We start from the raw sequence: 21,168 nt of genomic DNA on the forward strand, positions 1-21,168 counted from the left end.
AGTTGATAGTAGGTGGCTAATGTGGGGATGCCAGAATAGAGATGGGAAGGCCTGGAAAAAACTGGAGGGAAAAATGTGGAAAAAACTGTCCCCTCCCCCAATTTTTCATTTTCCCCCACGTTTTCCCATCTCTACACCTAAAATATGACTTTTAATAAGGCTGCTAAAGCCCAAATCAGACCAGCAAGAGCTACGTGGTCAGCCAGGGATTATCAGAGTGCCCTACAGCGGCTTGTGCTGAAGACCATGCATCTCCAATTATTTGTTTGTATGTATATCAAATTTATAAGGCTGCCCATCTCACAAAAAGGGACTCTGGGAAGCATTTAACAAAGCTATAAAAACAACAAACATATCAAAAAAAGAGAGTCATGATTACAACATTTTAAAAAGACATTAGGACACAGAAAGATTAAATGTTAACAGCAATAGAATAGAATAGAATAGAACCTCCTACCTAGGCAGGAAACCCTATACCATTTCAGACAAATGGCTATCCAACATCTTCTTAAAGACTTCCAGTGTTGGAGCATTCACAACTTCTGGAGGCAAGTGGTTCCACTGATTAATTGTTCTAACTGTCAGGAAATTTCTTCTCAGTTCTAAGTTGCTTCTCTCCTTGATTAGTTTCCACCCATTGCTTCTTGTTCTACCCTCAGGTGCCTTGGAGAATAGTTTGACTCCCTCTTCTTTGTGGCAACCCCTGAGACATTGGAACACTGCTATCATGTCTCCCCTAGCCCTTCTTTCTTTTAAACTAGATATATCCAGTTCCTGCAACTGTTCTTCATATGTTTTAGTCTTCAGTCCCCTAATCATCCTTGTTGCTCTTCTCTGCACTCTTTCTAGAATCTCCACATCTTTTCTACATTGTAGCGACCAAAACTGAATGCAGGATTCGTATAAAATGTAGGAAAAATGGGATATTTGTTTGCAGGCCAGGATAAAATATATGTTTACCGTTTCAAGCAGGGGTCTCCAACCTTGGCTGGCTGAGGAACTCTGGGAGTTGAAGTCCACGAGTCTTAAAGTTGCCAAGGTTTGAGACCCCTGCTTTAAAGTGCACCCATCAAACCGAAGACTAAAAGAAGAATAAAACTCACTCTCCGTTCCTATGTTCTCCTCAAAAGCAGGGTTATCAACCCCAGACTCATCTGTCCACACCGAAACTGTCGCGGACGTCATGTTCTGCTCCACTGATGTCATCCCAGTGCCAGCGTGCTCTGCTTCCGGTGAGTGGGAGTCCAGGCGATCGATCATGGCGTTCTCATTTTCACTTTCAGTGGCTGCCTGCAACTTGCTGTTCATCCTTCTCTCCAAGGCAGCCCTTCGATTGGAAGCCCCAGCACACCTAGAGAAGAAAATGCTATATTATCAAAAACACAAGGAACAGATGCTCGGGTGGGAAAAAAAATAACTATTTTTAGTTGCATAAAGTAATGTAACATAAGCGTCCCCATATGGTGTTGCTTGATCACTCTTCTGACTATTGATTATGCTGGGTGGAAATGATGGGAACTATAATTAAAAGAAAATAATCTGGATATAACAGGAAAGCCCGTTGCTGCAATATTGATATTGTCCAGAGAAATAGCCAATGCCATCGATGTCCTTTGGATTCAGATCTTCCAAATTTCTTCAGACATGTACATTTTCTTCAGACTCTGGAACTTCTGTTGAGTGCTTGGTGCTCCTTGAACTTTTGTTGTTTGTTTACAGAGGTTTCATTGCCCAACTAGGTAGTATCATCAGTGTGGGTGAGTGTGTAAGGTTTGCTCTCTGTTACTGTTAAAAGTAGAAAACAACTATCAAGGAGAAGGCCACACCCAAAACTGGCAGGGCAAGCTACTATAGATTTCACATTCAGTCACACAGATGTTTTTACCTAGTTGGGTAATAAAACCTCTGTAAACAACAAAGCTCAGAGAGCACAAAGGACTCCACAGTTCAACCCTGAGCTACAAATATACCCTTCTTTGGTGATTCCTATATGAAATGATTGCTGGTGGACCACCAATATTTATTATTAAAAACGATTAGCACTTCCAGTACTCTTTCCTATTGCCATGACTTGTTTTAAAAAAAGAAGACAAGAAAAAAGGAAAGGAAAAAAGTCTTACTTCAGAAAAAAAGATCTTGGTCTTAGGTTCAGAAGAGGAAGTAACCCAGAGATTCAGCAGGTTCTGACCAGTTCTGGAAAACCGGTAGCGGAAATTTTGAGTAGTTCAGAGAACCGCTAAATACCACCTTTGACTGGCCCCTCCCCCATCTATTCTCTGCCTCCTGAGTCCCAGCTGATCGGGAGGAAATGGGGATTTTGCAGTAATCTTCCCCTGGTGTGGCGAGGGAATGGAGATTTTATACTATCCTTGCCCTGCCACGCCCAACAAGCCACACCCAAAAGCCATGCCATGCCACACCCAACAAGCCACGGCGACAGAACCGGTAGTAGATTTTTTTGAATCCTACCACTGAAGTAATCCTCATAGGAATTCTGGTGTAGCAGGGGAAGGGTAGAGTAGAAGAGGGTAGGAAGGGGAGGATAGGATCATATCTACATGTTTTTTGACTACTCCAGGCAGCTGTAGATTTTGTTTTGTTTTCATGCTCTGTAAGTCAAGGAACGAACACATTACAAAATCTTCTGCCTCACTCCCAAGAAATGAAGTCTTGACAGCAATAAAAACATATTTAGCTGATTTCATAGCTGTCCGCAACCAGAGCAAAATGACATTTGTGACATCGTTACACAAATCAGATGGCGGAACAAAAGTACATAATGGTGGCATTCGTTCAATGACATCATTATGCACACAACAGTATTTTAGCATACTTTCTCCCCATCTCATTAGGTTGCTTAGGAGGGGACATACTCCAGATAGTATGCATTAAGGCAGCGATGGCTAACTTTTTTGTCGCTACTTGCTGAAAGCGCAGGCGCAACAGCGTGCACACGTGCCCATAATACAATGTGCATGTGGGCCCCCCAGGCGTCCTGCCCCTGCAAATCCCCTATGTATGCCCTGCCACTCCACATGCGCGCATGACCCCCTCACTCCCCCATGCATGCACGTGACCTCCCGCACCCTTCCTGCCCCACGAATCCATATGCAACCCCCACACATGCAATCCCCAGTGCACCCCCGCATGCACTTCACCTATATGCACCCTGCCCCCCGCGCATGTGCAGCAGAGACCCGAAATTAGCTGCAGAGTGGAGATGAGCCGGGGAGACGGCTCTGCGTGCCACCTGTGGCACGTTTGCCATATGTTCGCCATCACGACATTAAGGAATTAAAGGGATCAAGAACCATGCCTTTCCTCTAGCTCAGTGGTTCTCAACCTGTGCTTCGGGACCCCTTTGGGGGGGTCGAATGACCCTTTCACAGGGGTCGCCTAAGACCATCGGAAAACACATACTTTTGAAAAAATACAGAAAACATAAAATAATTTTATGGTTGGGGGTCAGCACCACATGAGGAACTGTATTAAAGGGTCATGGCACTGCTCTAGCTGCACCTGCCTTCTGAAACACCAGACCACCCGAGGTTCAGCTGCTCCTGACTGCTTACCTTTCAGACCTGAGTGTTTTCCCAGGCACCAGGAGAGCAATCAAGTCTACGCTATTAGTGAACGGTGTGCTTGGGAATCTTTGTGTATTTAATATACATTATACTTATATTGTATTTAAATTCCTTTAGCTTCCCAAAGTTGAATTGGTGAGATTGGGGAGGGGGTGAACCACATGGACTTTGCTGTGGATACGATTGGCTGCCTTGACACCCAAAGGTTTCACTACATTAATATATCACAGACCATTAAACTCTATCGGTGTTCAGTGGGGACCTCAAATGGGTAGTTGGAAATTGTTCAGGGGTGGGTTGTTACGGGTTCTCCTGGATCATGGCTGGTTCGGAGAACCTCCAAATCCCACTCCTGGCTAGCCCCTCCCCCTCCCATCCCACAAGTCTCCATTTTTGAAAGCCCACTCCTGAGATTGTTTCTTCAAAGCTGAAATTGTATAATTAATTTATCATTTATTAGAATTCTGCATAGCCAGTCCATTTATTTATGAAATTTATTTGCTGCCATTTCTTGTATCCAACAACCCTGGGCGGCTTACAAGATAAAAACACTGAAAAACCATCCACTGTTAAAAACGGAGCAGATAAAAACATTAACGGATAAAATCACGGAGACAGAATAGCAAAGGAGGGAGTAATTAACTAATTAAAATCTAATCCCACCTCCTTTCTCCAACACCTCCAGTGTGAAGCTCCCTCATTGGCTGCCCAAGCCATCTGGCGGAGCCAGTTCTTTAGGCTCTTATGAAAAATCAGGAGGAAGGGAGCCAATCACACTTCAGGGGGTTCAGGACATTCCAGAAGCCAAGAGCTGTGACAGAAAAGGCTCTTCTCCTGGATCTCGCCAGCCGAAATTACTTGGCTGATAGGATCCACAATATGCCCCCCCCCCCTACTAGCGTGAATGGAGTGGGTCAGTCCCACTGGGACGAGATGGTTCCTCAAGTAGACTGGATCCATGCCATGCAGGACTTTAAAGGTGATGCCAAAACCTTGAATACATTGCACCTGGAAGCAGACCAGGAAGCACTACAGCTTGCAAAGCAGTGGTATAACATTGGCCAGTCTAGGAGCTCTAAGAACTGCTTGTGCTGCTCCATTCTGTGGCACCTACAGCTTCCAAATGTTCTTCAGAAGTAGCCCCATGTCAAGAGCATTTTCAATAGTCCAGATGTGAGATGATTAGGGCTTGAGTGACCTGAGAGGATCAGGAGCTCCTGATCCAGGAAAGGCTAACTTGAAGTTGTGCAAAGGCTCTCCTAGCCGTGACTGCCAGCTGCTTTTTGTGCAGGGTGTCATGAGCCCAAGAGAATCCCAAAGTTGTGAATCAGGTCTGTCTGGGCTACTGCACCTCATCCAGAAGTAAAGGTGTTAAAGTCACAGTCCATACTTGACTAACTTGCCAAATAAAATGCCTATCTGCTTTGTCTGTTATATTTGGACCTGGGTACTTGAGAGACCGCCTGCTGCCAATTACCTCCACTAGACCGATTAGATCCCACAGATTAGGCCTCCTCCGAATTCCATCCGCCAGCCAATGTCAACTGGCGACTACTCGGAGGAGAGCATTCTCTGTGCCTGCTCCGACCCTCTGGAACGAACTATAGCAGTGGACTTATATACCGCTTCATAGGCCTTTCAGGCCTCTCTAAGCGGTTTACAGAGAGTCAGCATATTGCCCCCAACAATCTGGGTCCTCATTTTACCCACCTCGGAAGGATGGAAGGCTGAGTCAACCCTGAGCCGGTGAGATTTGAAGCGCTGACCTGCTGATCTAGCAGTAGCCTGCAGTGCTGCATTTAACCACTGCGCCACCTTGGCTCTTCGAACCCTCACCATCCTCCAGGCCTTCCGCAAAGCCCTTAAAACCTGGCTGTTCCAACAGGCCTGGGGCTAAAGAACCGTTGCCCCCGCCTCGAATTGGTATGACTGTTGTGTTTTAATTATGTATTGTTTTTTATGTCGTTTAAATTCTTGTTTGTATCCCCCTTCCCTGGTTGAGTTGTGAGCCGCCCTGAGTCCCCTTCGGGGGAAAAGGGCAGCATATAAATAAAATCAACATCAACATCAACATTTATAACTCTGCCTTTGTTTGGAGTAATCAAACTTTCCAGCACAGCATCTGGCCTTCTGTTTTTTTTCTGCCACAATTATGTACTAAGTTGAACCAGGAGCCAATGAAGAGCCAAAAGTAAAGAAATAAGACGCTTTTTTTTAAAAGGAAGAAGACAATTAATACTGGATAGCAATTTGATCAGGTAAATGCTACACTCTAGTAGTAGCTCCAAACAGCTAGTAGCAATTATTTAATTTTTCCTGAACCTACCAAAAGCCTATTCTGTATTTCATGTTGTCTTTAATAATCCCTTGGGCCCCATGGGATTTTTTTCCATGACCTACAAACAGCTTGTAGAGCAGAGATCTCTCTTTGTGGGGGAATCCTCAGGTTCATAGCTTTGATACCACCTTCTATTTGTTACTCTCCAGTCCAGAGCATGATTTTTTACTCTAGAAAAATAAGATTTTACTTATTTTTGACAGGAAAGGGTCAAAAGAGAAAGAAAATTTAGAGTAATTTAATTAATTGATGTGCCCCATTGGTTGCTTAACAGGAGAACAAATTCAGATAGTCTAGCTCAATTATTCTCCCTGTTATCCACATTTTGGAGGGACAATTCTACACTAGAGAATATTTTCTAGCTGTGCAATTGCGTGGCACGACATAACCGCGGTAGACTAAAGTGCGGCGACAACACCGCGGCGCTAAAACCGCGATGTCAAAAGCGCGCCCACAACAGCGCGCCCACAACAGCGCGCCGACAGAAGAGCGATTTAACTTAAGGTAAGGTTTAGGGTTAGGTTTTGGGTTAGGTTTAGGGTTAGGGTTAGGTTTAGGGTTATTTTAGGGTTATGTTACAGCGCGCTGTTGTCAGCGCGCTGTTGTCGGCGCGCTGTTGTCGCGCGGTTTTGACGGTGCGGTTTTGTCACACGTGCTTTAGTCTACCACTGTTTTGTGGTGGAACCGTGCAATTGTGTCTACATTTCAGTCAATCAGAAGGGAGAGAGAAAGATTCTTCCTTGTCACATGATTTTTCACCCAAACAGAATGAGTATATAGGGTTAGAAAGTTGTAAAATACCAAAAGTCCCAGAGATAAGTTTCTCCCTCCTTTCACTTTAATTATTAAGAAGCACAAGGCTGATCTATTTCTATCCATTTATCAACACCTTTAAATAACATTCAAAGAGGAGACAAGAATGGGAAGGAAACAAAATATAGGAAGGCAGGCAGGTAGGCAAGTAACATAGAGGATAGTCGTCATAATAAAGTTGATTAGGCCCATCGTCTCACTATTTACCTGTTTTTCAGGTGTGCTTCCAGATCACATCTCTGCATGACCTCTGCGCATACTGAAGAAAAGGGACACAGCACCAAGAGCTTGTCGAGCAGTTTGTGAACAAGGATGCTAGATTTTTTGCACAATTTAAAATGGAGCCTTTTGCGGTCTAAGGGACAGAAATCCTTCTCTTGCAAAAAGTTTCGTAGGCACTTATAGCAGAATGTGTGACCACAAGGCGTGTCTAATGGCTGTAGCAAGGGTTGAAGGCAAATATGGCAAACCAAATCATCGTCCACCTCGTTCTGATAATTGTACAAGTGGTTCTCTCTTGTCCAGTGCTGCTGGCCGCATTCAAAGCAGAGTGGATTCAGGTTCTGCTCCGCTGAGACCATCTCTTCGTTCGAGGTGCCCATTATATGGTCAACTGGATCAGTTCTTTTTTTCAGTAGAGATCTTGCTTGTAAAAGTCCTTTAGTAAAGAGTCATTACTCTGAAATAGACACAAAAGTACAATTACTGACGCAAAGATCAGCAGCTAAAGCGAAGAGGAACAAGAATACTGAAAACATAACACGGGAAGCAACTTCATACTTTTGGGATGCACATATCATATGACTAAAAGTTGGCCATATGCAGGAAAAGGGGAGGGGAGGTGGCAGGAAGAGGAAACATATTGATTTCCCTTTGACGTTCTGTGGCATTTAATTCACTTGCTAACTTGCTCATCCCCAACAAGTTCCTTCCTTAAAAGGGGCAGCCAAGATTTTATTATATACAAACATGTATAAGTTCTAAATCATAGTTCATATGTCTTACAGCATTTAGCACTCAAACATTGATGGTCAACCATAACCAGTAGGATATCCTAAGTACTACTCCTGACATTCTTGGGAAAATTAATTCGTTATCCAGGATCTTATTGTGCATTCTTTTTCTTCGTTTTCTGACTCATTGTGTATGCGTGGAATTCTTCCTGCCAATGCTGTATATGGAAATAAATGCATAGCGCTATCTGCTCTTTTCCCACAACCGAACATTTTCTAAGGCGGCATACTTTTTATAATGGATTTTTTGACTAGAAGTGGGGGAAAAACAGTTGGAGCTCTTAGTACATCACAATAATAATTTTCTGGGGGAAAAGCACAATTGTTTAGTAAAGTTGAAGACACCCCATTAATCAATCCTTCCCTTTAAAGCTGTAGGAAAATGACACACGGCTTTCCTTTCCACTTTTAGGGTTGATGTCCAAATAAACAGGCTGCATATCAAAAGTCAAATGCAGGCAAGAAAAGTTTACATTGTCTGCTGCTGATCTCAGGAGTGGAACATTAATAGTCCGAAGGTGTTTGTACCTTTGTAAACACCACAAAAAATGATCTTGTTATATATGAATCGTTCTGCACATATTTTAATCTTTAACTAACTGATCTACAATGTATTCTTGTTCATTGTTTCTCTTAGATTACATGAAAACCAAAAGCAGTTATATTGCCAAAAAAAGATATCAGGTTGCACCTTCATTATTGTTAATACATTACAAAATAGTCTGCATTTCTAAGAATTCTTAATGAAAAAAAAAGGGCTGAAAAATCCCAGAAAAAGGGCACTGCATGTGCCAAATTGTGCTTATTGTCACTTCTCACAGCCTTTTGGTCAAGTTTTGGCATTTACTTTAACCATATTTTTCTTTTGGTAGGGGAACAATACCAGTATTCTTCCAATTCTCAGATACGGATGTAACCTTAAACCTTAACATTAAACAAGTTTCACAGCTCCTTCATAAACAACTGTTACATTTCTCTACTTACATATTTTATATCTGCAGCCTTACAATTTTCCAACATTCTTACAACCTTTATAATTCCTTTCCATCATCTTTCTACGTGGATATTTATACTTCCATTCAGTTTGCTAAATGTTATCTTCTTGTTTAGTGTTATTTACCCAATTCCAAAACAAGTTTTATTTCCACCAAAATCATTCTATATTCTCTCTCTCTCTCTCCCTCCCTCCCTCCCTCCCTCTCTATTTCTCCCTCCTCCCCATCCCCTGTTCAAGTACATTGTTTGCAGCTATTTTTCCTTTGGGGCACATAGTGTGTATCCAGAATATTATAGAACAGTCTATTGTACCTTTATTATGCTCTCAGAATTACAATCAATTCTATTCTCAACAATTTACATGCTGGAAATTTTGTATCATTCTCTTACATTCATGTTTCTCATTCACACGCTCCTTTACTTCTTCATTTGATCAGGCTGGTTTTTTTAATGCAGCCTACCCATTTCAGAAGCAGATTGTAACATAATTATTTTTACTCTTTTCAAAGTAACCCTCACATCCTTTGTAGTATATCCAGTTTCCATTTATTATGTTCATTTTCATATTTTTTCCATACATGATTCATATTTTCTTTTCTTGCAATCATTCTATTCCCAATTTCTTTTTTTCATTTTTTGTTTATTTCCTCCCAAGATAAATTTCTGACATCACAAAGAAATTGTCTGTTCCAAATTCAGAATCTCTCACTATTCTTCATTCATATTGTCAAACATTTGCTTTCATAAAGCAAGTTAATCCACCACACTTTGTTTACATTTGTAGCAGAGGTGGGTTCCTACCAGTTCGGTAGAACCGGTTCGTCAAATCTACCGAACTGGTTAGAAGAGATTCCACCAGTGGACCCTGAAAGCAGGCCACACCTACAGAAGAGGTTCCAAAAATGTTTGAAACCCACCACTGACACACACACACACACACACACACAAAGACTCACACAGAGAAAGAAAGAGAAAAAAGGAAGAAATAAATAAATAAAAAAGAAAAAGTGAGAGATGAAAGAAAAAAGGAAAAAGGGACAGAGAGACAAAAGGAGGGAAGGAGCGAGCGAGCGAGAGAGAGACAGACAGACAGACAGACAGACAGACAGACAGAGAGAAAACACATGGCCGGCAAGCCACTCCCACCAGGTCACATGGCCAGCAAGCTACTCCCACAATGGAGGCCACACCCACAGAGTAGGTTCGAATTTTTTTTGAAACCCACCACTGATTGGTAGTCATTCTTTTTCGTGCATATGTATTTTAAAATGGTGCTTAAAAAGTGTTTTTAAAACAAACAAACCATTCCATTCTTTCTTGGGCCACCAAATGGCTCAATCACTTTTTCTGAAGTCTTTTGTTTCACTCCTACTCATGTTTTCACCTAGCCACAGAACAATCAATGGGAGTCCTAGACCCTTCTCTTTAATTCTGTTCTAAATTTGTTTATCTGCCTCTTATCCACTTGATTCACAAAAACTAACAGCACAGGTGACCCTCACCTAGATGGTAAACTTGGGATGTTTCATTGCCTAGTTATTTGGCAGGGTTTATCCTAAGCCTTTATTTCCTCCTTGTACAAACAGTTGACACCCAGCTATCTCCCAAACCTTTCATAACTGAAATAAAGGGAAGAGGAAATGGAAAAGAAAATGGGAATGAACAGGGAAAGCGACAAATATGTAGGCTTCCTAACTAATACATAGGATGAAGTTTGAGATGGGTGGACTGGGAAACATAGAAATAATTATTGATATGCTTTGAAAGAGAAGGAAAAATATGGTGATATTTCCCCTTCCCCAAGTTTTTTGTGCATTAGATTATCAACTTTCCCAAGCGCTTAGTTTTGTATTCACAGAATTGCATAGCTGGAAGTTGTCATTTAAGGTGGTCATCACGTTCAAACTCCTATACAATGCAGAAATCCAAATTAAAGCATCCCACACATATGGCTGTCTTCACCCATCAACAAAAACGTAAGGTTTTACTCTCCACCTCCAATTATAATTGTGACAGCTTGGATTTACCCACAGTGTTAAACTGTTATTAATATTTAAAATTGTTATTCCCAATGAAAATATGGCAATGGTTTTGTTTACTTTCACTTTTAGATGATTCCAGAGGTTAATTATAACTTCACAAAAAGTCTGTATTGTAATGGAGTCTGCAAATTGTGCAGTACTGGGATCTGTGCTTTTTATTTATTCATAAATGACATAGAGGTAGGGATGGAGCAGTAAAGTGGCTCCTCATGCATACTTAAAATAAAAGGGATGGCAACAAAATTCTACATAAGAAATTCTGTAATTCAAGGAACGGGCACAACAGGAGAAAAGCCAATAGAATGTTTAAAAGTGCATATCACTTTACAGTTTTTTTATAAAAAGCAAACCTAATTTCACATATATGTGATGGATCATGGCTTGAAATGACTAAACAGAAAAGGGACATTTGAACCAACTGAATCTTCCATAATTTGCTTAGATTATTTTTATTTTTATTTTATTTTCACTTCTATCAAATATGTTTTCATCTAGATGGATTTAGGGTGTGACTGAATGGAGTTGAGCATTTGCTGGCCGGATGCCCTTCATGATGCCTATGCAGAGTTCGCAGCAGGTATTTTCTCTTTGCCCTTGATAAACATCTGTCACTACCTAGGATTGAACTCTCAACCTGCTAAGTGGAAGGTGAATGTTTTTTCATCTAGGCCATTGCACCGTCCTATGTATATTTTCATAATAAGATGCAGAAATTAATTTAACAAGACATCTACTTAGGCAAGCATTTCAATTGTCTTCAAGCAATATTACTATGGAATAAAAGGAAGTGCAAAAAAGGTAGTGGCCCAATTATTGCACAATAATTAGTTTACAATTCAGACTACAAGGATATTATCCATAGAATATAAGAAACACTATGCCTTTGGCACATATTTTGGATGTTGATATATATTGCACCTTTCTGTCTCATTCATCTTAGACAGACAACATGGCTGTTAGAAACTTTTTCCTACATGGAGACAGAATAACAGAGTTGGAGGGGACTTTGGAGGTCATCTAGTCCAACCCCTTGCCCAGGCAGGAAACCCTACACCACTGGTCTCCAACCTTGGCAACTTTAAGACCTGTGGACTTCAACTCCCAGAGTTCCTGGCTGAGGAACTCTGGGAGTTGAAGTCCACAAGTCTTAAAGTTGCCAAGGTTGAAGACCACTGCCCTACACCACTTCAGACAAATGGTTATCCAACATCTTTTTCCAGTGTTGGAGCATTCACAACTTCTGGAGGCAGTTCTCCTTAGTTCTAAGTTGCTTCTCTCCTTGATTGGTTTGCACCCATTGCTTCTTCTCCTACCCTCAAGTGCCTTGGAGGATAGTTTGACTTCCTCTTCTTTGTGGCAACCCCTGAGATATTGGAACACGGCTATCATGTCTCCCCTAGCCCTTCTTTTCATTAAACTAAACATACCCAGTTCCTGCAACCATATGTTTCAGCCTCCAGTCCCCTAATCATCTTTGTTGCTCTTCTCTGCACTCTTTCTAGAGTCTCCACATTGTTTTTACATTGTGGCGACCAAAACTGGATGCAGTATTCCAAGTGAGGCCATACCAAGGCATTATAAAGTGGTATTAACACTTCATGTTATCTTGATTCTATCCTGTTTATGTAGCCTAGAACTGTGTTGGCTTTTTTGGCAGCTGCAGCACACTGCTGGCTAATATTTAAGTGGTTGCCCACTAGGACTCCAAGATCCCTCTCACAGTTACTACTATTGAGCAATCAAGGTACCACATATACTGTACCTGTGCATTTTGCACAGATGTCTCAATAAGATTGAAAAGGCTCTCTTGGATGAAAAGCAGTATACTCTATGGTGTTTATTACTTTCCTCTGAACCAACAGAAGCCGGAATGGCCATTTCCTCTTCGCCTACAGCAGCTTGTCTAAATGGGAAATCATATGATTCCATATTCTGAAAGAGCTGCAGGAAACTGAAGGAATGTGGCTAAAGGCATGTTTCCACAACTGAGGTTATTTTGAGGATATCTACAAACACCCCAAACAATTGGTGGAAAAGACAGTGTTGCGGGAGGGTCTAATGTGTTTTTTTCCCTTTTCAGTTATATTTTAATCTTGTGAATGGATTGTTTATTTCCTCTCTGCCGGGAATGCTCCACTTTAGACTCTCATCACCACGCTATGAGGAAAAATACAGGCATTTCATCTAGAACAAAATCTATGTATCACTAAACATGCTGCCATTTTATTGCCCAAAAACTATGCTTCTTTTGCTGTAAAAGTCTGTTTGCATCATATACTCATAAAAATAAAGAATAGAGTATCATCTGCACTTCACTTTATCTTTGACAACTGAAAAGTACATCCCAAATCCCCAAATCCAAAAGGCTTTATGAAGTTCTTATCTGCCCATTAATCCAAGACCTGTGAATTTAATAAATTTACATAAAACAAACCATTTAAAAATCCTTTGAAAGTCATGTTGTCTTATTGTGACCTATAGCAGAAATAATCACCAGATGTTTGTCCACAATAAAAGGACTACTTCAGCCATAAGTGGAATTGATTCCTTCAGTGTTGAGTGAAATTTGTGTGATCAGCGGTCTTTTCATCTCTAGTTTGGGCCAATTTCATGAGTACGATAACTTTCCCCCCCTCCATTCAATTGTGTTCGATTGTTGGAGATTGCTTGGACAAGTTCCTGCAGTCTTATTGGCAACGTTTTTCAGAAGTGGTTTGCCATTGCTTCCTTCCTAGGGCTGAAAGAAAATGACTAACCCAAACTCACCCATCGAGCTTTGTGCCTAAGGTGAGCCTAGAAGTCCCAGCCTCTTGGTTTCTAACCTGATGCCTTGAACAAGGTAAATAAGTAATTTTAAACTGTGTAAGATTTATACCACCTTATAAGTGGTGGCGCGGTGGGTAGAATGCAGTATTGCAGGCTAACTCTGCCCACAGCCAGGAGTTTGATTCTGACTGGCTCAAGCTTGACTCAGCCTTAAATCCTTCCAAAGTTGGTAAAATAAGGACCAAGATTGTTGGGGCAAATATGCTGACAGCACTTCGGCAGTTCGAAATTCTCTGGCTCAGCCTTTCATCCTTCTGACATGGGTAAAATGGTTCCACCACAAATCCGCGAAGCCCTTATCCGCACCGACATAAGTGCGGAGGGCAAATCCGCGCCGTTCGAAGCGCTAAGGAAAAACGCGACCCTACCGCGATGACATAATCGCGGAGGGCAAATCCGCGCCTTCCAAAGCACTCAACACCCTAAACCTAAACCTAACCCTAAACCTAACCCTAAAGCAAACCCCTAAACCTAATCCTAACCCTTACCTTAATTTAAATTGGCTTTCTGCCGCCGCGCTGTTTTAAAGCGCCCTTCCGTCGCCGCGCTGTTGTCGCGGCGGTGATGACGCGTGGTGATGACGTCGCGGCTTTAGCGACAAGGTTTTATCACCGCTATTTTGACGAGCGCAATTTTCTCGTGCCACGGGGTAAAATGAGGCCCCAGATTGTTGGGGGCAATATGTTGACTCTATAAACAGCTTAGAGAGGGCTGTAAAGCACTGTAAAGCTGTACATAAGTGCTATTGCTATTTGTACACCAGAGAGGGCTTTAAAGCCCTATAGAATGATACATAAGTCTAAGTGTTATTGCTATTAAATTTTTAGGTTTTTTAAAATGTGACAAATGCTGAGAGCTAGAGCTCCCCAGACCAGAATTTCCATTTATGTTGAGAATCAGCTGCCACCTAACATCAGTTCCAAGTAATGCAGAACAAGATGTCTATTGGTTGTGGGAAAGGGAAGATATTGAAATTGCAGTGGACATAAGGGATGTGGAGAGCTAGTTTGGTGTTGTAGTTAAGGCATAAGACTAGAAATCAAAGCAGAAGGTCTAGTCCTGCCTTAGGTAAGAAGTCAGCTGAGTGACCTTGGGCCAGTCAGCCCTAGGAAGAAGGAATTGGCAAGTCACTTCCAAAAATGCTGCCAAAAAAACTACAGGAGATGTCACAAGGAACCAAAATGATTTGCAAGTACAACTTTACTTATAAGAGGGAACTGCACTCTGACATCAACGTGGCTTCATTTTAGTCTGCAGTAACTATCACCTTGACAACAATCATTCACAAACTCATCATCTCAAGATTGGACTGCTGCAATATGCAGCACATGGAGCAGAGGTGGGTTCCTGCCAGTTCTAACCTCTTCTATAGAAGAGGTTCCACAAATCTACAGTGCTGTTTAGAACAAGTTCCAGCTCCCTCCCAACACTTGTCTGCACATCATCAAGTTGAAGAGCGAGAGGAGGAATTCTGGGAGTTGAAGTCCACAAGTCTTAAAGCTGTCAAGTTTGAACACCCCTAGGTTTTTTTCCCCTAAAGGGTTAGGAGTGCAAGGGTCTTGTAACTTGACAGCTTTAAGACTTGCGTGCTTCAAATGCCAGAGTTTCTGAGCCAACATTTTGGTTGCTAAGCAAGAGTGTTGTTAAGTGAGTTTCACCACATTTTACAAGTTGGCCACTCCCACCCAGTCACCTGACTGCCAGGCCACTCCCACCCAGTCACATGGCTGGCAAGCCACTCCCACAAAGCAGGCCACACCTACAGAAGAGGTTCTAAAAAATTTTGAAATCCACCACTCACATGGAGCTACCTTTGAAGGCTACTTAGAAAGTCGGGTCAGTGCATAACACAGCAGCCTGTTTGCGGGGCGTAAGGGAGACATTACAGCGACATCTAAGTTGCAAATACAGTACTGGCTACCAATGGGGGAGACTGTGGTGAGTATTTAACCACTGCATTTAACCACTGCGCCACCTTGGCTCGTATGGAAAAGAGCGAAAGGGAGAGTAAACATGAACACTTAAGTGAGAAGGCAAATCCATCTGCATGAAGTCTACCGACATAAATTACAATTCTGACTTAGTGCCAAAAGACCTGGAGGGGAAAACATTTCAAATCATTCAAGGAGACTTACTGTAAATGAGGTTGAGAATTTACTCTTGCAGTCACCAAGGTTCCGCTATTTATCCTCAAAATAGTGTTAAACATGTCTTACTGAATTCTTGCTTTTTTTAACTTGCCCAAGTACATGGGGCTTGACCGCTAATTTGGTTCTGAGTACAATCCAAAGTGTGCGTGCGTGCATACACACACACACACACTCACACACACACACACACAAACACACAGAGGAAACATGGAGGTTGATTGGAAAGATGGTTTAATGATGAAGCAGAACCATCAAGTTCATGGTTCCAGTTCAGCTGACCACATGGAGTTGAGAGTGAGGGGATTTTATACTTTCTCTTGGGCTTTGCACTTGAACTTCCTGGAGAGGGGTGGGTGCTAACTTTCTACAACATGTCCGTAATAAAACCATATAATCAGTGGTGGGATTCAAATAATTTAACAATCGGTTCTCTGCACTAATGACTGGCTGGCTGGGTGTGGCCATGTTGAGAATGGCCAGGGTGTGTGACAGGCAACACTCAGCCTCCTGGGAGCAAAAATGAGCTGGGGAGGGGCGGTGCTACATCCCGTTTTGGGCCTAGGAGGCTTCCCTGCACTTACCTGGGAGCAAGATGGGGCGCGTGGGGACTCCTGGAAGGGGCGGGGCGAGCCAGAATTCTAACAACCAGTTCGCCCGAGCCGGCCTGAACCCAGCTGAATCACACCACGGCATGTAATGGCTATAGAAATCAAATAAATATACCAATAAATCTATGGGGTTATCTTTTCTGAACAGAATCTGTCTATTCTGTGCATTCAATCTCAGAGAGAATGCTTTGGAGCCCTCCACTTACCTACAGAAGGCTATGAGACTTTGTGTCTTTGGGCCACTCAATCTCTGTTAGCCCAACTCACCTCACAGGATTGTTATTGTGTGGATAATAGGAGGAGGAAGGAGAATTATGTATGTTCATTGCCTTGAGTTATTTATAAAGTAATAAAGTCGGGATAAAAATCAAATAAATAAACTGGTAGTAGCCCCTTTTTTTGCATCCTGAGTTTAAGTTGATATACTCTGTGCTTTAAGGAAGGCAGAAAAGATGGTCTTTATTTTTGCTGTGTATTCAAGTCCTGAAATGTTTTCACTGAGCTGTTGGTTAACATAACTGAAGTTATTTTGGCTTTATTTTTCAAATTCCAGTTTAATTTTTAGTAATATATTTTAAACTGATCTGAGCTTGTTGTCATTTTAGCGGAAATTATTTTTACAATGAAAGCTGGCCAGAATCTTTAGATGGGGAAGGTGTGTAATTTTTTTTTTGGGGGGGGGGAATTGAGCCAATAAATATTCTCATCTAGCCATTTTGTATTAAATCTTTTGCTCAGTTAAGCCAGGAAGCTTTACAGAAAAAAACCAAACAATAAAAGGGAAAATTGAATCTGGAATAGAACATTTCCGACTGTGAGAAGGAGCATGATGATATGTAAGGCAGACACATCCCCTGCACATGGAAAGCTACTGAGGTAGGCATAGGAATTTGTATGGTACTCAAAGGGATCTACCAAACTGCCAGTTCCAAAACAAAAATGTATAATAACAAACATAGGTTTAAGTTTTATCCCGTTTGTGGAAAGTATGTCTTTAAGATCAACCATTCTTAGTTATGTGACATCAGGCTTCCAATGTGAGTAGACACAATGGCCATGTTTCCTTTGTCACTGCCAGGTTGCTAAGGACGCTTGAAGGAATGTAAGCAATTGAAAACAAGCGTCAGTAAGAAGAGGAAAAAAGTGTACAAGTATAAACCATATAATTCACTTGGAAATAACCCCTTTGGAATGATAACCAAATAGCAGAGGTGATACTCTTGTCTCCCATTAAAATTATAGACCAAAATTGACTAGCCAGATATGTAATCATGAATCAGTAGGCTATTTTCCTCCTAAGCCTGTTGTTTCTTTTTTCATGACGTAATCAGGATTCTGATTTTACTACTAACTATAATTCTGCAGGGATGAGACACGTTATTACCTAGCCTTAGAAGGGAGATTCTACATATTAAATCTTGTTTCTTTCCCCCTTTCTGAAAAGAAACAGCAACACGTTGTCTTCAAAGTGAATTGGAAATGGAGATACACAGGAATACAAGAAAAATATCATAGCAGCAACAGTACTAATAGAAATCTTGAAGAAGCAGCCACAAAAAGCCCCCTTAAAATGGGAAGCCTTCACTAAATTTCATAACCCTAAATTCAACTACTAAAGATCTTTCCCCTAGTCTCAACCAGACGAATCTCAGAAGACATTACAAATACAGTATGTAAATCCTTGACTTACAAACATTCATTTAACAACTCTTCAAAGTTACAGTGGTGCTGAAAAAAATGACTAACAACTGGTCCTCGCACTTATCCCTACAGTAATGTGACCAAATTTGGACACTTAGCAACCAGCATGCATCCATGACAATTACGGCATCCCGGAGTCACTTATTACCATCTGTGATCTTTCCAGTTGGCTTCTGAAAAGTAAAGTCAATGGGGAAAGCCAAATTTGTTTAACAACTGTGCCATTTATATAACAACTGCAGTGATTTCCTTAATAATCATGGCGGGGAAAAAGTTATAAAATCAGGCGCAACTTAATTAACCACCCAGAGTTCTCACTCAAGGCATAAATGACAGGCTCAAATTATCCTACTTTGGACACATTATGTAAAGACTCAGCTCTCTGGAGAAGACTCAAAAGGTTGAGAAAGGTTGGACATGTTCACTGCTTTGAGTTATTTGTAAAAATAATAAACATGGGGTATTAAACAAACAAACAAACACACACACCTTCCCATTTATTTTGCATTTCCGTTCTCCTCTTGTCATATCATGAAACATCCAGCTATATGAATGAGGTCTAACTCAGGAAAAAATGTGAGAATCCTAAATGTTTAAGCTTCTTAAAAGAAATCAGATTGGCCACAGTAGATGTTGGATTAGGTATATCTTTAGTCTGTACCTGCAAGGCTCTTTCTATGCTCATGTGTGAAATGCCTTTGAAACATCAATGATACACAAAAGTTTACTCAAATAACTGTTTTTAACTGCTTTTCAAATCTTTTGGTGGATTTTCTAAGCCATTGACAAATCTTATCAGTTTAATTTAATTCATCTGCAAATGAATATATTTTGATTACAATAACTGAATTCAGTTGCATTATTGAGTCAACAATGAAAATGCATTTTAAAGATCAGAGTTATTATAGAAAAGCTCACAAAAATACATATATGGATGCCTGAACTCTATACTAACTGAAAAGTGTAATATATGACTACATATAAAAATCATTTAAAGGCAAACATATAAGGAATGCTCAGTGATTTCCACATGGCAATCCTTAATCTAAGAAAATATTAATTACTGTGTAATGTCACATTTTTCCATTTCAGCCTTTCACAGTTTCTAAAAGTTGGCCGGCATTCATCATCTATCGTTACAGAACAATCTGTAATAGGAAAGCAAATTGGATTTTGGCATCCTGAAATGTTAATGCAGTAGAAATGATTAATCATGTGCTTGCTCCCCAGTGATCCTTATTTAGTCTGCATATTTGTAAATAACTGTAATTTTTTGTTTTTATACAGGATGTGATTTGTCTCAACCTGCATCTCTCCAGACGTGTTGGATTACAACTTCTATAGTTCCCAATAACAATTAAAATAATGACTAGAAAATGTGAGGCCTATTCAATCTACAAGGCATCAAACTGGAAAATACTATACACAACTTCCTTACATTTTTTCCCCCAGAAGGAACAATAGATAATACAGCTACCCAGCGAAACTTATTTTAATCACAAACTGCTCCAGAACCATTTGTTAATCTTATGGGAGTTATGATATGCTCAGAATTTGCTAATCCCCCCCCCCTCACCGTCCAGTTAAGTTTAGTTATAATGATAGGTCAGTTTATATCTTACCTTTTTTATAATTGGATGTGCATACCGTATTTTTTGGACTATAAGATGCATCGGAGTATAAGACGCACCATGATTTTGAAGAGGTAAATTTTTAAAAAAGGTTTTTGTACTCTGCAGGCTTCCCAAACCCTCTGCAGGCCTCCCAAGCCCTCTGCATGCCTTGTTTTTTGCACACACAAAAAAATATGCAGAGCTTTGGGATGCTTGTATAATGCTGCTGGGGGCCGGGGCCCTCTTTTTGCTCAATTTTGCCCTCAGGAGCACTTTGCAAGCTTCCCAAACCCTCTGCACGTCCATTTTTGCAAAGGGGACAGGGTTTCGTTAGGTCAAAAATGCTGTATTCAGTGAATAAGACGCACTCAGATTTTCACCCTCTTTTTTTGGAGGGGGGGAGGTGAATCTTATACTCCGAAAAATACGGTGCTTCTTTTTTTATCCTCACAATGTCCAAGAGTAATAAATTAACAAATTGAAAACATATTATAGGTAGTGATGGACTTGGGCCTAGAATCAATTCAGGTTTTTTTTCCCCCCAGCTTAATTTCCCGTTTGGTAAGCGAAGTTTACTAAAGCCAAATGTGATCAGCATGGTAGGTCTTGAATCTACAATCTGAGGGATATTGGAAGGTTTTATCCAATTTATCTGAAATCTGGCAGACTACTTGCCCTAAGTCTGGCTGCATCTCCCACTGAACTCAGAAACATGAATGAACTGATTCCAAAACTATTCTGACAGTGAATGAAAAGCAAATAGAAGAGCAACAGATGGTTGAATAAGATATTGAGGGGAAATGGGGAACAGTTCCATGTGAGTCGATGAAGCTGGTGAGGGTGGTTGAAAGATTTACAAGGATCTGCACTGACTGCCAACTGCTTCATCTTCAACTCCATTGGAGCCAGCTCTGACAACAATAAATAATCATCTGACCACAACCAAAATCAAACCATCAGCAAAATTCAGATTTAACTTTAAATTATATCTTGGCTCCCAAGAAAACGCTCAGCCCACTTCAGCAGAATTATAGCTGCTAATGTGCGACTTAGCTGGCTGTCTTAATGAGGCAGGGATACAGCAGCGAATTAAGGATGACGTAAACGGCTTCATATTTTGGCCTTGTCTTTTTCATGACAAACACCTGGTGTTGTGAGCAAAAGCCATAATATCCCTGTCAATTTCCGATGACTTCATTCTTCGTCAAATGTGACCTGCCTCTGTGGGTATCTGAGTTATGATTTAAAAATGTACAAACTGGCAATGGACGAGAGAGAACAGCAAATAAATGATGCAAAACTGTAAACTGTGTTGTTCTAATTTCTCTACGGGCATGTCTTCTGTCCTTTAAAATTTTATAGCAATATATAAGCCACAAATTTATCTCAGCTTAAGAATCCAAACCTTTTTTTTCTCCCAATTCCAAGTTTTCTTGCCAGCAAAGTCAAAGGAGAGATTTGATCTTTCATCTCATGATAGAGGG

General features: G+C 41.0%; 1 protein-coding gene across 2 annotated transcripts in view; it reads right to left on the reverse strand.

Annotated features, from left to right (window-relative positions):
• LNX2 (ligand of numb-protein X 2) overlaps positions 1-21,168 on the reverse strand; it is an 87,329-nt gene that overhangs the window by 14,404 nt on the left and 51,757 nt on the right. For both annotated transcript variants that reach the window (XM_087721243.1, XM_087721242.1), the window contains exons 2-3: positions 6,943-7,414; positions 1,104-1,351 (exon numbers count right to left, since the gene is read on the reverse strand). In XM_087721243.1, coding sequence (XP_087577369.1) covers positions 1,104-1,351; positions 6,943-7,337 — 643 coding nt within the window. In that variant the 5' untranslated portion in view covers positions 7,338-7,414. The remainder of the gene's footprint in view (positions 1-1,103; positions 1,352-6,942; positions 7,415-21,168) is intronic.

The sequence above is a fragment of the Thamnophis sirtalis genome, unplaced genomic scaffold (assembly GCF_051295495.1).
Source record: "Thamnophis sirtalis isolate CommonGarterSnake01/CBP01778 unplaced genomic scaffold, rThaSir2_p1.2 scaffold_8, whole genome shotgun sequence".
NCBI classification, from domain to species: Eukaryota; Metazoa; Chordata; class Lepidosauria; order Squamata; family Natricidae; genus Thamnophis; species Thamnophis sirtalis.